Here is a 13,010-nt window from a genome sequence, read left to right as displayed (position 1 = left end):
GTTTTATGACTATTGCCCTGTTTTAGGTATTTTCATTTGTACATTTCATAAAGTCTTTAATAATAATCCTTTCTGAATGTTCCTAAATAGTTTTTTTACTCTCAAACATTTAGTATTTAAAACCAGTATCATAAATAAACAAATCTTATTTGAGCTGACACAAATAAACAAAAACATGTTAGTGTGAGAGGTCTCACTTGCTCACATTTTGTATTTGCTAAACGTTTGTGGGCGAGTTTAAGAGCTAATGTGCTAATAATAAAGAAAAATAGTAACACAAAAATATGCTTGCTCGCGCGGGACCTCCGGCCGGGCCGGGCCGGGCCGCCCCCCCCCCCCAATCCTTTACATAAAATTTCATGTAATTATCGTTGTAGTTGCACATCGAATCGTTTACCACAAAGAGATTTCCCCGACTTATTATAGATAAAAACTTATTTCCATCTGTGATTAAATGCAATTAATTGTGAGTTAACTATGGACAAAATGCAATTAATCGTGATCAAATATTTGAATGGATTGACAGCCCTAGCATTACTACATAGTGTAGTTAGAGTATAGTAGTCCCCAAGATGTAACAGAAAAAGAGCTTTTCACCTTATTTTGACACAAACAGCAACAACATAACCTTCACGCTGCGCTTGGCGGAGCCAATAAATGCCAACAATTTTACCCACTCACAATGACGTGAGTGGGTAAAAACTGGTTGTGTGAAAACCACACTGACAGAGCAGGTTGGACGACGTCTGCACCTGATCGCACCTCCGAACCTTCTACAGTCCACAGGTGACAGTAGACAGGTGGATCTTACAACAAACAAGGTAAGAAGATTGTGTCTTTCATATTTCACATTTCTCCTTTCATCTGATGGCACTTGTATTCCTGCCTCCATTTTACACTCAATTCACCCACACACCCGCACACACACACACACACCCGCACACACACACACACACACACACACACACTACTGGCACGTTAAAGGGGACCTATGATGCTTTTCCCCCTCTTCTGACCTACAAATGTGGTTGGAATGTTGTATTCTGGTGTTAAACCATGCCAAAGGTTCAGGTAATGAGGTTTGCGTATTTGGAAGTGAGCCCTGAAAGAAGTTTGGGATGGCTCAAAACGTTTGCTTTCAAAAGGAATGGTAAAACTGGAGGTGTGTGATGTCACAAATAGGCGGGGTTTCGTATATGGGCGTGGCTGTAGGCCAGATACACTGTCTGCACCCACCCAAGGTCTGCTTCTGTGTTCATGGTCTTATTATGGTTCATGGTTATGGTCTTCCATGTGTCCATGTCTCCCAGGAAGTGTTTCATTTGTTTACAATTCCTAACGAGGCAAACTTCAGGCACAAGTAGTTGGTAACGTTGGGAAGGCGGAGGGCTTCAGCAAGTTTGTGGGCTAGTCCAGCTGCATAGTGGCCCGTGTTCACTAAACAGTCCAGTCCAGTTGCTGGTAGGGAATCAGGAACTCCAACCACCGTGCCTGGTGGGGGCGTATTTAGGAACTGGAAACAAATGTGGCTTTCCCTTACGAGCCTTTGCTAGCAACATAAACAGGGGAGAATGGTTTCACACTGGAATACTACATTGGTACTACTGTTATAGGTCAGAATGGTTTCACAGCAGAATACTACATTGGTACTACTGTTATAGGTCAGAATGGTTTCACACCGGAATACTACATTGGTACTACAGTTATAGGTCAGAATGGTTTCACAGCAGAATACTACATTGGTACTACAGTTCTAGGTCAGAATGGTTTAACAGCAGAATACTACATTGGTACTACAGTTCTAGGTCAGAATGGTTTAACAGCAGAATATTACATTGGTACTACAGTTCTAGGTCAGAATGGTTTAACAGCAGAATACTACATTGGTACTACAGTTATAGGTCAGAATGGTTTAACAGCAGAATACTACATTGGTACTACAGTTCTAGGTCAGAATGGTTTAACAGCAGAATACTACATTGGTAGTACAGTTTTAGGTCAGAATGGTTTAACAGCAGAATACTACATTGGTACTACGGTTCTAGGTCAGAATGGTTTCACACTGGAATACTACATTGGTACTACAGTTCTAGGTCAGAATGGTTTACCAGCAGAATACTACATTGGTACTACAGTTCTAGGTCAGAATGGTTTACCAGCAGAATACTACATTGGTACTACAGTTCTAGGTCAGAATGGTTTAACAGCAGAATACTACATTGGTACTACAGTTCTAGGTCAGAATGGTTTACCAGCAGAATACTACATTGGTACTACAGTTCTAGGTGAGAAAAGTGGAAAAAGCATCATAGGTGCCCTTTAACAATAAGTCCACAAACATGTTGTCTGCATCAGATGACCCCACCCCCGCCTGTGCCCAAGCCACGAGCTCGTTATTCACGTGACGGCTTAGGCTGCGCCTCTTCTTCGGACAGGTAAGTCCTTTAGCGTCTAAGCAAAGAACGCGTCCTTGTGATGAAGACGGCTGAGACGTGTTCTTGACTTCCAGAGATTTGATTGGACAATACGCTGACAATGGAGTTCCACTGAGGACAGGTATAAGTCCCACAAACCACAGTAGAATATTCTGGGATGTCCATGGAGCTGGTGGACGGCTGGTGAGGAAAGTGTAAAAGTTAAACTGACGTGACTGCTGATGGTTTCTGCCAAACTGGTTTGAAAACTGGTTTTGATTTGAAAGCAGATTGTCAGGCCACTAACACGCATCCACATGTCGACTGCTAACTATCATTTTGATGTCACCAACTCCATCCTTTCCAGATGAAGATGGCTGTCCTCTCGCTGGACCACTGTGCCTCCAGACATCGGAAGGTGTTGCTGGTGCGCTAACTTTGGACGCTGCGGTCGCTCCCGCCAGTGACCGCAACAGACCACCAAACGTGGCCGCTCCATCATCCCCTCCCTCCATAGAGAGCATGACCGGCAGCATTGCTAGTCACATACCAAGTTTAGCAGGAGCTGCTAGCATGATCGCTAATCCTGCTATTGCATCGTCAACCAACATTAGCTCAATGATGAGCATACACAGCTTAGCCGCTATGCTTAGCAACGTGGCTAACCCAGACACACACTCCGCTCCACACCTGCCTGCTTTGAAAAGTATCACAGGTGAGTCGTACACCGCTAAATTCATCGGTTTACTTATTGATGATACGTGTGACAATGATTACCTTGATCAAGCCACCTAACGCATTCCATTTAGTTCTCCTGCACCTATCTGGGTCCGGGTGGCGAGGGAAGTAGTCTCACTAGGGAAGCCCAGATTTGCCAGCCCCTGACCACCTCCTCCAGCTCCACCGGGAGGACAATGAGGTGTTCCCAGGCCAGCTGTGAGACATAATCTCTCCAGCATGTCCTAGGTCTGCCCCAGGACCTTCTCCTGGCTGGGCATGCCCGGAACACCTCACCAGGGAGGCATCCTCACGAGATGCCCGAGCCACCTACTTACACCTAAACCTACATACTTGAACTCCTCCACCTGGGGTAGGACCTCATTCCTCAACCCTTTTCCCATTGGGAACCATGGCCTTGGATTTGGAGGTGCTGAGTCTCATCCCAGAAGCTGCACACTCAGATGCAAACCGTCCCAGTAAACACTGAAGGTCACAGCCTGAAGAGGCCATCAGGACCACATTGTCTACAAATAACAGAGATGAGATCTAAAGGCCCCCAAACTGTACACCCTGGACGCCTTGGCTGTGCATAGAACTTCTGCCCATGAAAATGGTTTGGCAGAGGGCAACGTTCACCAGAAACAGGCTCAACTTACTGCTGGGAACGCCAACCAGGCTCCAGGGACGAAACCCACACTAACTAACAGTCATTCCCTTCTCTCCGACCCCCTGGAATAGACTTTTCCAGGGAGGCTGTGTGATCCTCCGATAGTTGACCTCCGGTCACCCTTCTTGAAAAGGGCGACCACCAGTTCCGTTCGGCTGCCTCAGCAATGGCGGCACAGAACACAGGCCATTCGGAGTTGATATGTTTCCAGAACATGCGGATGTAGACTACAAAGTCCATCATAGACCTGCGTCCTAAGGTGTCCTGGTGCCAAGTGCACATATGGACATCTCTATGTTCAAACACGGTATTAGTTATGGACAAACTGCGGTTCACACAGAAGTCCAGTAACATCACACCGCACGGGTTCAGATTGTGGAGGTTGTTCTTCCCAATCACACCCCAGCAGGTCATACTGCCATTGCACACGTGGGCATTGAAGTATGCTAGTAAAACGACAGAATCCCATTTTGGTTGGCAACCTCACCCTTTGTGAGAAATGTATTTCCGGCTGAATGGGACAATCACTGCTGTGTTCCTCTGGTCCAGATGTGCTTGTTGTGGAGCCATCACCACCAGCAGATGGAAATGCTGGACAAGGTACGCTGCTCTTGGACAACATGCAAGTTGACACTTTCCACATGATTGCTTCCGCTTTCCTTCTGCCCACACCGACACTGCAGAAGAAGAGGAGGAGGGTCTCTACATTACTGTGTTGGAAAGTTGGGATGATGACGGTGACTCGGATTCATCTGATGAGGAGGAATGTTTGGAATCTTCCTCTGATGCTAACCAACAAATGAGAGATGGCCCGACACACGGCCTGCTCAACGGTAGCAAGTATGCATGCAGTAGTTTGCTGAGCAGTACTTCTTCTATGACCACGCTTATCCACTCATCCACTCATGCTTCTGTCCAGTGTCACTTCTCGTCCATCAGCGAGCGTCATACAAACTCGCCCAGCACCACCACCTCCTTTGCATGCCGGCCAATCGGCCAAGACCAAGAAGTATTCCAAACCAAAGACTCCGAGGTACAAAACAGATGGAACAACTGATGGCTTTGTGGGGTGGATGACGTGTAAATTGTTGGCATACGTGTCCTGTGATTGGCTGCTGTCCAGAAGCGACACAAAGAATGGTCTCTGCAGACAATCATGAGTGCAGAACAGTGCAGTTCTCAAGTATGCTTTGAGTCTTGCATATGGCCACAAAGTGGGGGCCAAGGTGGCATGTGGAAGTCCCCATCTTCATCATGCATTGCGTGTCCCATGTCTGTAGCAACGTGATGATATAAAGCCCTCTGGTAGTAGTCCCGTGTCCATTGCCATACGATCACCAGTCCTCTCACACTAACTTAGCTGGGATAGACTCCAGCTCACCTTCCCCATAATAAGCATCTTATTAGAAGATGGATGGATGGATGGATGGGTTCTCTTTGTGATGTTGTGCTATTGTGATGCAGTGTTGCAACAATTCGAGTGTCAAGGAAGAAAGGCTACGGCACACATGCCCTCCCACAAAGTGCTGTGGCCCGAGCAAGCTGGCTGGACACTTGGAAGGGCTTCAAGTATGTTCATCCTCTTCTCGAGATCAGTGCTTCTCAAATCGTGGGTCGGGGTGTGGGGGTGTGTGTGAGTACTTTCATTGTTTGTGCAGACCTGCCAACATGTGGACATTTATTGTACTCAACATGCAATTTGACTCTTGAATATGCTTGTATGCTTCACAGATCTCCATTTTGTAATTTATTGTTTCTTGTGAAGGCTAACTGAAATCTAAGTAGCCAAGTAGACAACTTTTTTTTTACAATGATTCTATATGTTTTAAGTCTGTAAAAGCCCTCACAATACGTACATTTTATACACTTTTCTCAGACAGGCTTGAACTTGGCCTTACATTTCTCGAAACACACTCAAACATTCCTTTGAATTTTCATCATCAACTTCCGAGGTCGGACACAAGAAAGGAATATTTAAGTCACTCACATGCATTTCACTCCTCTGACCGTACCGCTTCATCCGGGCGCCGCTTGGCTGTAGCATTTTTGTATCCTTCTTAAAACATATTGCTCCTGCCATCGTCCTCCTCCTTGAACTGAAGATTAATGGCCCCTAACAGCCGGTTAGCAAGCAGCCCACAGTTACCTGGTTTGCTAACCACAACACAAAAAGACAGGAAGGAGATTGCCTGTGGCCTACAGCCAATCAGGACGCGGAAGACAATGGGTGGTGCAGACAGAAGAGAGGCGAGATCGAGAGACACAGCGACGTCGTGCCACAGAACTCCAACACTCAACTTCCCATAATCCCATAATTCTTATTAAAGGGCCAGAGTGAAATGACAGCATGCTCTAGATAGATGATTGACAGATGGATAGATAGATGAGATAAAGATCATGAATGTGGTGTTTTTCAGGCATTATGTCTTTTGGGTGACTTTTGATGGGCAGTTGATGTCACTGTGGAAAAAACGAACAGTAAGTATGTCACGGTGTGCACACGTGTGTGTCGGAGGACTGGTTGTGTTTTGTTCAACAGGACCACTTCAGCGAGGTTCTCTTTCACGTGTCGAGTATGACCAATGTGAAGAAACTAGACAAGAGAAGGTTTTCGGTTTACTTCAAGAAGAAACATTACGACTTCATGGCTCACAGCGATGGTGAGATAGTAGTTCTTTTCTCCTGCTTTCTTACGGATAAATCCCATTGGACTGTGGCTGTCATGTGACAGCGACGCATCAATATCAGGTGTTGTTGGTGCTTTGTGTCACAGATGTTCAAGATGGTTGGATCCAGTCTCTGTTGGCATCTCGGGGACAAGCAAGTCCTGCTGCGCCAGACCTGCACGGGCCGATCACCATCAAGGATCCTAAGAGTCGTTTCTACGCCGCAGTCTGGGGCCACGACCTCTGGATTTACCCCAACAAAGATGGCTTCCAGCTGGGTGTGGCTTCCTACAGCGTTCCTCTGAACCTGGCCACGGTCAGGCCCACCGGGAAACACTCATTCACCCTGACCACGCCCTTCAGGACAATCAAGTACTGACCCGTCCATCCTCCTTTCTGTAACAACGTTCCGCTATGTTTGACCGGGGCTCCACCCCTTCCCCCAGCCTGTCTGTTGATTCGTCAAAGGACCTGTCTATCTGGTTCGAGGGCCTGTCCTCGTCAATCTGCAGCGCTCTGTCCTGCAGCCAGGTGGCCACGCGTTTATGGAAAAATCCCTCCAATCAACAGTGCGCCGACTGCGGCGCTGCCAACCCCGAATGGGCGTCGGTCAATTTGCTGCTCGTCATCTGTCACAGCTGTGCAGGTGACCACGCCCTCATCCAGCCTTCTGCTTTTTGAATGCTGACTAGCTAATGCGAGTCTTCTTTCTGCAGGCCACCATCGAGCTCTTGGCAGCACCCTTTCCAAGGTCCGTAGTCTGAAGATGGACAACAAGGTCTGGACAGAACCACTCATACAGGTGAGGGGGGCTCACAGAACCCACCATGCTGTTGTTGTCAGACCGTTGACCTAGAAACCCTCCTCCCTCACAGCTCTTTGTTACCTACGGTAACAGGCTGGCCAATCAGGTGTGGGCCCCGCTGGTGCCCCCCGCAGAGCAGATAAGTCCAGAGTCTTCGGATGAGCGCAGGTCAAAGTTCATCCAGGATAAGTACAGCAGGGGGTGCTACCGACGAGTCCATGCGCTGGCGTCCTCTTCTGGTCTGATGCAGCAGGTGTGGCTGTCACATGACCGTGTTGACCATGTGACCATCTATCCATCCTGATCACTCGTGTCTTCTTTCAGAGGCTGCGGGAGGTCATTTGTGGCAGCGATGTCCAAGAAACCGTGTCACTGATCTGCTCAGGGGCAAAGGTCATCCACGCATACACAGTCATTCATTTTCTACCGCTTATCCTCATGAGGCTTGCGGGCGTGCTGGAGCCTATCCCAGCTGTCTTGGGGGACAGGCGGGGTCCACCCTGGACTGGTGGCCAGCCAATCCCAGGGCACATATAGACAAACAACCATTCACACTCACATTCATACCTATGGGCAATTTGGAGGGGGCAATTAACCTAGCATGTTTTTGGAATGGGGGAGGAAACCGGAGTACCCGGGGAAAGGCCACCACGCACGGGGAGAACATGCAAACTCCATACAGAGATGGCCGAGGGTGGAATCGAACTTGGGTCTCCCAGCTGTGTGGCATGCGTGCTAATATATATCATATAGTATATACACACACACACACACGTTTGGCGTAAAATCACTGCCTTTCTGCAGGTGTGTCAATCAGATCCTCACAGCTCGTCCCCCATCCAGCTGGCTGAGAGGGCGGGGCAAGCTCTGCAGGCAGAGATACTTAAGCTCAACCAGTACACAGGTGAAACACACAACCCTAAAATATCCTGAAAAGATTATTCGTTATCCTCATTGCTAGCATGTTTTTCATTTTTCAAACAGAGGTTCCGCCTTACCTTCCCAAAATAGGATACAGGCGAGCTGACTCCGCCACCTCAGGTACGAGCCAATCCCCTGTGGGTGTACTGAGAAGTGGTTTTATGTGTTATCAAGATGTGTGCCTCTCTTTTAAAGCAGCTGTATGGTTGCCATGGTAACTTAAAGCTAAACTCAAAACCTGGTCCCCACCCCGGTCCCCACCAGGTTATATCCAGACCTTCAGTTCAAATGGGCTGTTTCACTGTGTAACTCATTGGGGGGGGGGGTGTCACCGTGTATTGAGAACCTTGGTATTGGTGGACGTGGGAGAAGAATAATTGGAGCAGCCCTGTGACGGGTTAGGGTCTGTGAGGTCTGTGAGGTCTGCTAGCATTCCCTGATGAAATTCTCTATTAGTTCTAGATCTGAAGCCGAGGGAATACACCACATAATAAAATGCAATATGAAATATTCATTAGGCCAGGCAAAGGTGCAGTACATGTCACAGTAGTCCTTGCATGAGTACTCATGGTATGGCTCAGATGTTAGAGTGCTTTGACCCTCCTTCCTCCTGTCATCGTGTGGAAGTGCCCTTGGGCAAGACACTGACCCCCCAGGTGCTCCTGATGCTGCGCCATCAATATGTAAACCCTGCTAAAATTGTCAAAAGGAGGTGGAAAAGCGCAACACACGTCAAAGACCATGTCATCAATATCAGATCAATCAACCGCCATCTTTTATGTGAACGACACTGAGCACAAAGGCGAAAAGCAGACTTGACAAAGTAAGCTGAACCACCATTGTGGCCGTTTAGCTCTGTTTGGGAAGTTGCATCTTGAGCACAAAGCCTGGCTTTATTTATACAATATATATATATATGTATATGAAATATATGAATATATCAAATACTAAGTCTTTTGCTGATGTTTTTACTGGATTGGATTGTCATGATTTGTGTCGTGTGTGCAGGAGATGAAGAGGAGGAGCTCCACGGCAAACTGGAAGAAGATCGTTTCCTCTTTTCTTTAGAAACTGACTCTGCGGCATGTGATGTCCTCGACTTGCGAGAAGTTTTGTCAATTTTCCGTAAAGATGGGTAAATATATTGCAATGTGAGACACACATATGAGCAATGTGAGACACAAGAACCAGTGGAGTACTAAGAAGCCTTTCTGCCTGCAGGCCAACCTTTCAGTTTGAGTTGGTCACGGTAGACAACCAGATTGTTTGTGTGGCTGAAAGCGAGGATGAGCTCCTGACGCACCTGGTCCACATCCTGAAGGTGAGACCTTCCAAGGCTCCTGACAAGATTTCCAGTACCCCTTGATGTCTGAAAGAACCCAAAGCCCATGAGGGGTGTCAGACATGCCTTGCACCAATGAAGACGGGCCTGTAGTCTCGTCTATCTTCGATGTTTCAGGCGGTGACAGCCGCCATCTTTTTGTCTGAAGGTGATTCTGCCAGGGGGCGTGTCCTATGCAGAGGTGTGCGGGGCTTTGGCGGTTAGTCAAGTGTGTGTTGTGGAGGTGGGCGCAGCCTCTAATGATCCCGATGCCTGGTTGTTGCTTTGGGATGGCGGAGTGAGCGTTCACCGTGCTCACACACGCTCCAAGCAGACTCTACAGATGGAACTGAGCGCGCTCAGTCACCACGGTAACGCTTCCCTCACACGTTTACCTGCATCCAGCAACACACGTTAACGGTGAGGTCATCAATAACTGTTACAGAGATTGAGCCATCTGGAGACGTGATCACCATGGTAACCGGAGACAGGTGTGTGTGTGCATGTCATCACGTTGTGATGTCTATTTGTCTGATGTGATGTGACACTTGGGTGTCAGCAGGCATGTTTCCCTGCACTTTGAAGAACACTACAGCTGCCGTAGCTGGTACCGCCTCCTGCAGGATGCACTGGCCAATCAGAACTCTTCAGAACATCAACATCTCTACCCCCTGGCGGACCTTAAAGTGACGGGCTCAGTGCCACTGGCCGTGGAACGTTGCATCAGCCACATCCAAGATTACGGTCACAACAATCTTCACGTTTGGGTCTTCTTCACATCCACACGTCTCATCTTTTCCTTTCAAGAGATGAAGACGTTTGTTGTGGGTGCTTTTTCAGGTCTGAAGGTGGAAGGCGTGTACCGGCGCTGTGGCTTGGCCTCCAAAGTGTCACAACTGGTGGAGGCCTTGCTGAATTTTCCAAGCTCCGCTTCTCTTGATCCAGGCGAACAAGGCGTTTTGGACGTCGCTGCTGCCCTCAAACAATACATCCGCCAGCAGGAAGCACTCTTCCCTGAGAGGGAAAGGGAGGACTGGATACATGCTGCAGGTCAGTCCATAGTACTGTGTACATAGTGCTGTACTGTGTAGTAGTACTTGCCGTGCTACTCAATGAGGTGTTTTGTGTGTCAGTGATCTCAGATGAGCGGGAAAGGTTTTCGGCCTACCGCCGGTTGATACGGCAACTGCCTGTTGACAGGCGTGTGACGGTGGACGCCTTGTTTGGACACTTTTACATGTAAGTATTATATGGAAGGTACTTGGAATGGTGCCCCCCCTCAATGGTGTGCGTGGTTCATGTCAGGGTTCAGACATTCTCTCAAGTCAACAAGATGTCGGCCCACAACCTGGCCCTGGTCCTGGTTCCCACGCTCTTTCACAGTTTGAATGCTGACTTGCTCAAACTGACTCGCGAGTTCATCATCCACCACGGCCTGATCTTCCTGGTACAACCTCTTGGTCATGTGACCCCCCTCGCACGCACTTGATCGTTTATTGACTAAGGAGTGTGTTGCGATGCTTTGCAGACACACGGCCAGCATCATGCAGATGAGGAGGAGGAGCAGATCACAGTCCTCTGAAGAAGACAACCTGAATGCTAAAGATCAATTATCTTGGTAGTTAACTGACTCCATAACGAGGACCATGCTCGTGGTCTAACAGCAGTTAGACCATGACGGAGCGCTCTCTGGTCCCTGAAGGATCCCCTATGAAGCTTCAATTTCATGTTGTCGTTGGAGACGTGAGCCCCCTTTCCACCCAAGTGTCATTTATTCAAATGACATCAAATCTGACACTGACAGTCAATAGAAACTTTGAGACTATGTTGTTGTGAGTTTGAAGCCTTAAAGTGGCTTTTCCTCATATGAATTTGTTTAGGCACACAGAAACAAAAATATAATGTTTCAAGAACAATTTCAAAACCAAAACCTAATTTACTTCCAATCTGGGTGTTGTTCCGGCCGGGTGTTTCCCATGCCGTGACTGGATGTAGCGATCCGGGCCAGGAGTCGCTGCTCTCTCTCACCCCGGACACGGTCTATCGTCAACAGAGCCTTAGTGTTGTGTTCATGCGCCTTTCTGATGGCGGGATGGGAATGGCCATATGCCCGACTATATGGCTGGAGCTCAAATCAGTCTCCACCGTACCCGGGGCCCGGGACGTTGTTGACGTCACAGACGTGGCATGATGCCATTCACCGGACTAACAATGCTGGCCTTTTTGGGCCCTTATATAGACCTCCAAAACCAACCCTCAAATGACGCACACACCCACTGAGTATTGCTCCATGTGCATTTGCTCCACTTTTGCACTAAAATATGACCAAAACATGTGCAAACATCACAGCTCATCATTATCTCAACTGCCAGACACTACGTCAACAATAAATCTCCAAGGTAGAATGCCAACCACCTACCAGCACATATATATATATATATATATATATATACATATGCATGCATTCCTACCTCCTACCTTCTGTTGACTGTCAGAATGCATTGATGCCATGTCAATAAACAGACGATATTTGGTCAAATGGAAGTACAAAGTCAAATACAAAATGAAACATTTGAGAGTGTTTAACCCAAGAAGAAATCAGTTGAACACACCTTTCTGTACTTTCAGTCTTTAGTGAAGTCATTTAGTGAAGTCTGATGGCGCTGGGGCTTCAGTCCATCCACTGGAAGAGCCGGAGGAAGAAGATTCAAACTAGGAAGTATCTGATCCATATCCTATGGTTCCACCCTTGCAGGGGCAGTACTGCTCTCCTACGTATATCAGTGGTGTGACAATGGGCTCTATTTTCGTAGACCAGGCGCGGCGCACCTGCCCTGTTCCACGCCTACGCCGTGCCAACTTGGTGTGGCTTGATGCAACTTGGTGCTGTCCAGCACCGCACAGGCGGATAAAATCACGGATGAAATGTTGATTTGGGGGGACAAGCCATTTATTGAGGGGTGTGTTGGAGTTGGAGTTGGACAGAACGACAACAATGCATCAGAATGAGCCACTTCAAGAAACCACACAGTTGATGTTGGCAAAATACAAAGAGTCCTGAACTCCTCTTCTCATGTACTTCTTATACTATTTTATTGGCATTTATTATGATTGAATATGATTACTATTTCTAACGGTAACTTGTAAATGTTACATTACCTTGTTACTTTCTATGTCGGGGGGGGGGCAGAATACAGGAAGTGACTACTACTTCTACTGCAATAGGATGGAAGGTAGGATTAAATAAGCTTTGCTTCTTCCTCCTCCCAGTGATATGTGAAAGGGTGATTTGTACTTTGTGATGTAGTCCATTGTAAATTGTGTGCATGTTCAAATAAAAACCATTACCATCAGCTTTTCCAGTATCAAGGCCTTTTGAAGGTCATGCCACAGCATGGATTCAGCTCAGGACTTTGACCGGGCCTCTCCAAGGTCTTCATTTACTTTGGTGGACTTTGCTGTGTTTTGGACCATGGTCCTGTTGCAGAAGCCAAGT

The 13,010-nt window shown here is 47.5% G+C and overlaps 1 protein-coding gene across 8 annotated transcripts; it reads left to right on the top strand.

Annotated features, from left to right (window-relative positions):
* Positions 1-729: 729 nt before the first annotated feature.
* LOC131138781 (arf-GAP with Rho-GAP domain, ANK repeat and PH domain-containing protein 1) lies at positions 730-12,867 on the top strand. 8 transcript variants are annotated; one of them, XM_058088004.1, is made up of 26 exons: positions 737-821; positions 985-1,162; positions 2,356-2,435; positions 2,510-2,556; positions 2,782-3,129; positions 4,351-4,401; positions 4,485-4,641; positions 4,721-4,834; positions 5,266-5,370; positions 6,219-6,279; positions 6,341-6,461; positions 6,575-6,839; positions 6,914-7,113; positions 7,184-7,269; positions 7,343-7,525; positions 7,597-7,665; positions 8,077-8,176; positions 8,257-8,313; positions 9,202-9,328; positions 9,415-9,514; positions 9,684-9,885; positions 9,960-10,005; positions 10,074-10,564; positions 10,648-10,753; positions 10,820-10,961; positions 11,043-12,867. In XM_058088004.1, exons 2-26 carry the CDS (start codon positions 1,148-1,150, stop codon positions 11,094-11,096), a joined length of 3,327 nt encoding a protein of 1,108 aa, XP_057943987.1. In that variant the 5' UTR covers positions 737-821; positions 985-1,147; the 3' UTR covers positions 11,097-12,867. The 8 variants fall into 8 exon arrangements, with proteins under 8 accessions (XP_057943990.1, XP_057943995.1, XP_057943987.1 ...); XM_058088005.1 differs by having other exon boundaries at positions 768-821; positions 1,066-1,162; XM_058088010.1 differs by lacking the exon at positions 737-821 and having other exon boundaries at positions 844-1,162; positions 10,074-10,258; positions 10,355-10,564.
* Positions 12,868-13,010: the final 143 nt, after the last annotated feature.

The sequence above is a fragment of the Doryrhamphus excisus genome, chromosome 11 (assembly GCF_030265055.1).
Source record: "Doryrhamphus excisus isolate RoL2022-K1 chromosome 11, RoL_Dexc_1.0, whole genome shotgun sequence".
Taxonomy (NCBI): domain Eukaryota; kingdom Metazoa; phylum Chordata; class Actinopteri; order Syngnathiformes; family Syngnathidae; genus Doryrhamphus; species Doryrhamphus excisus.
Note: the sequence above shows the minus strand (reverse complement) of the source record. Positions and strands in the feature narration are given on the sequence as shown.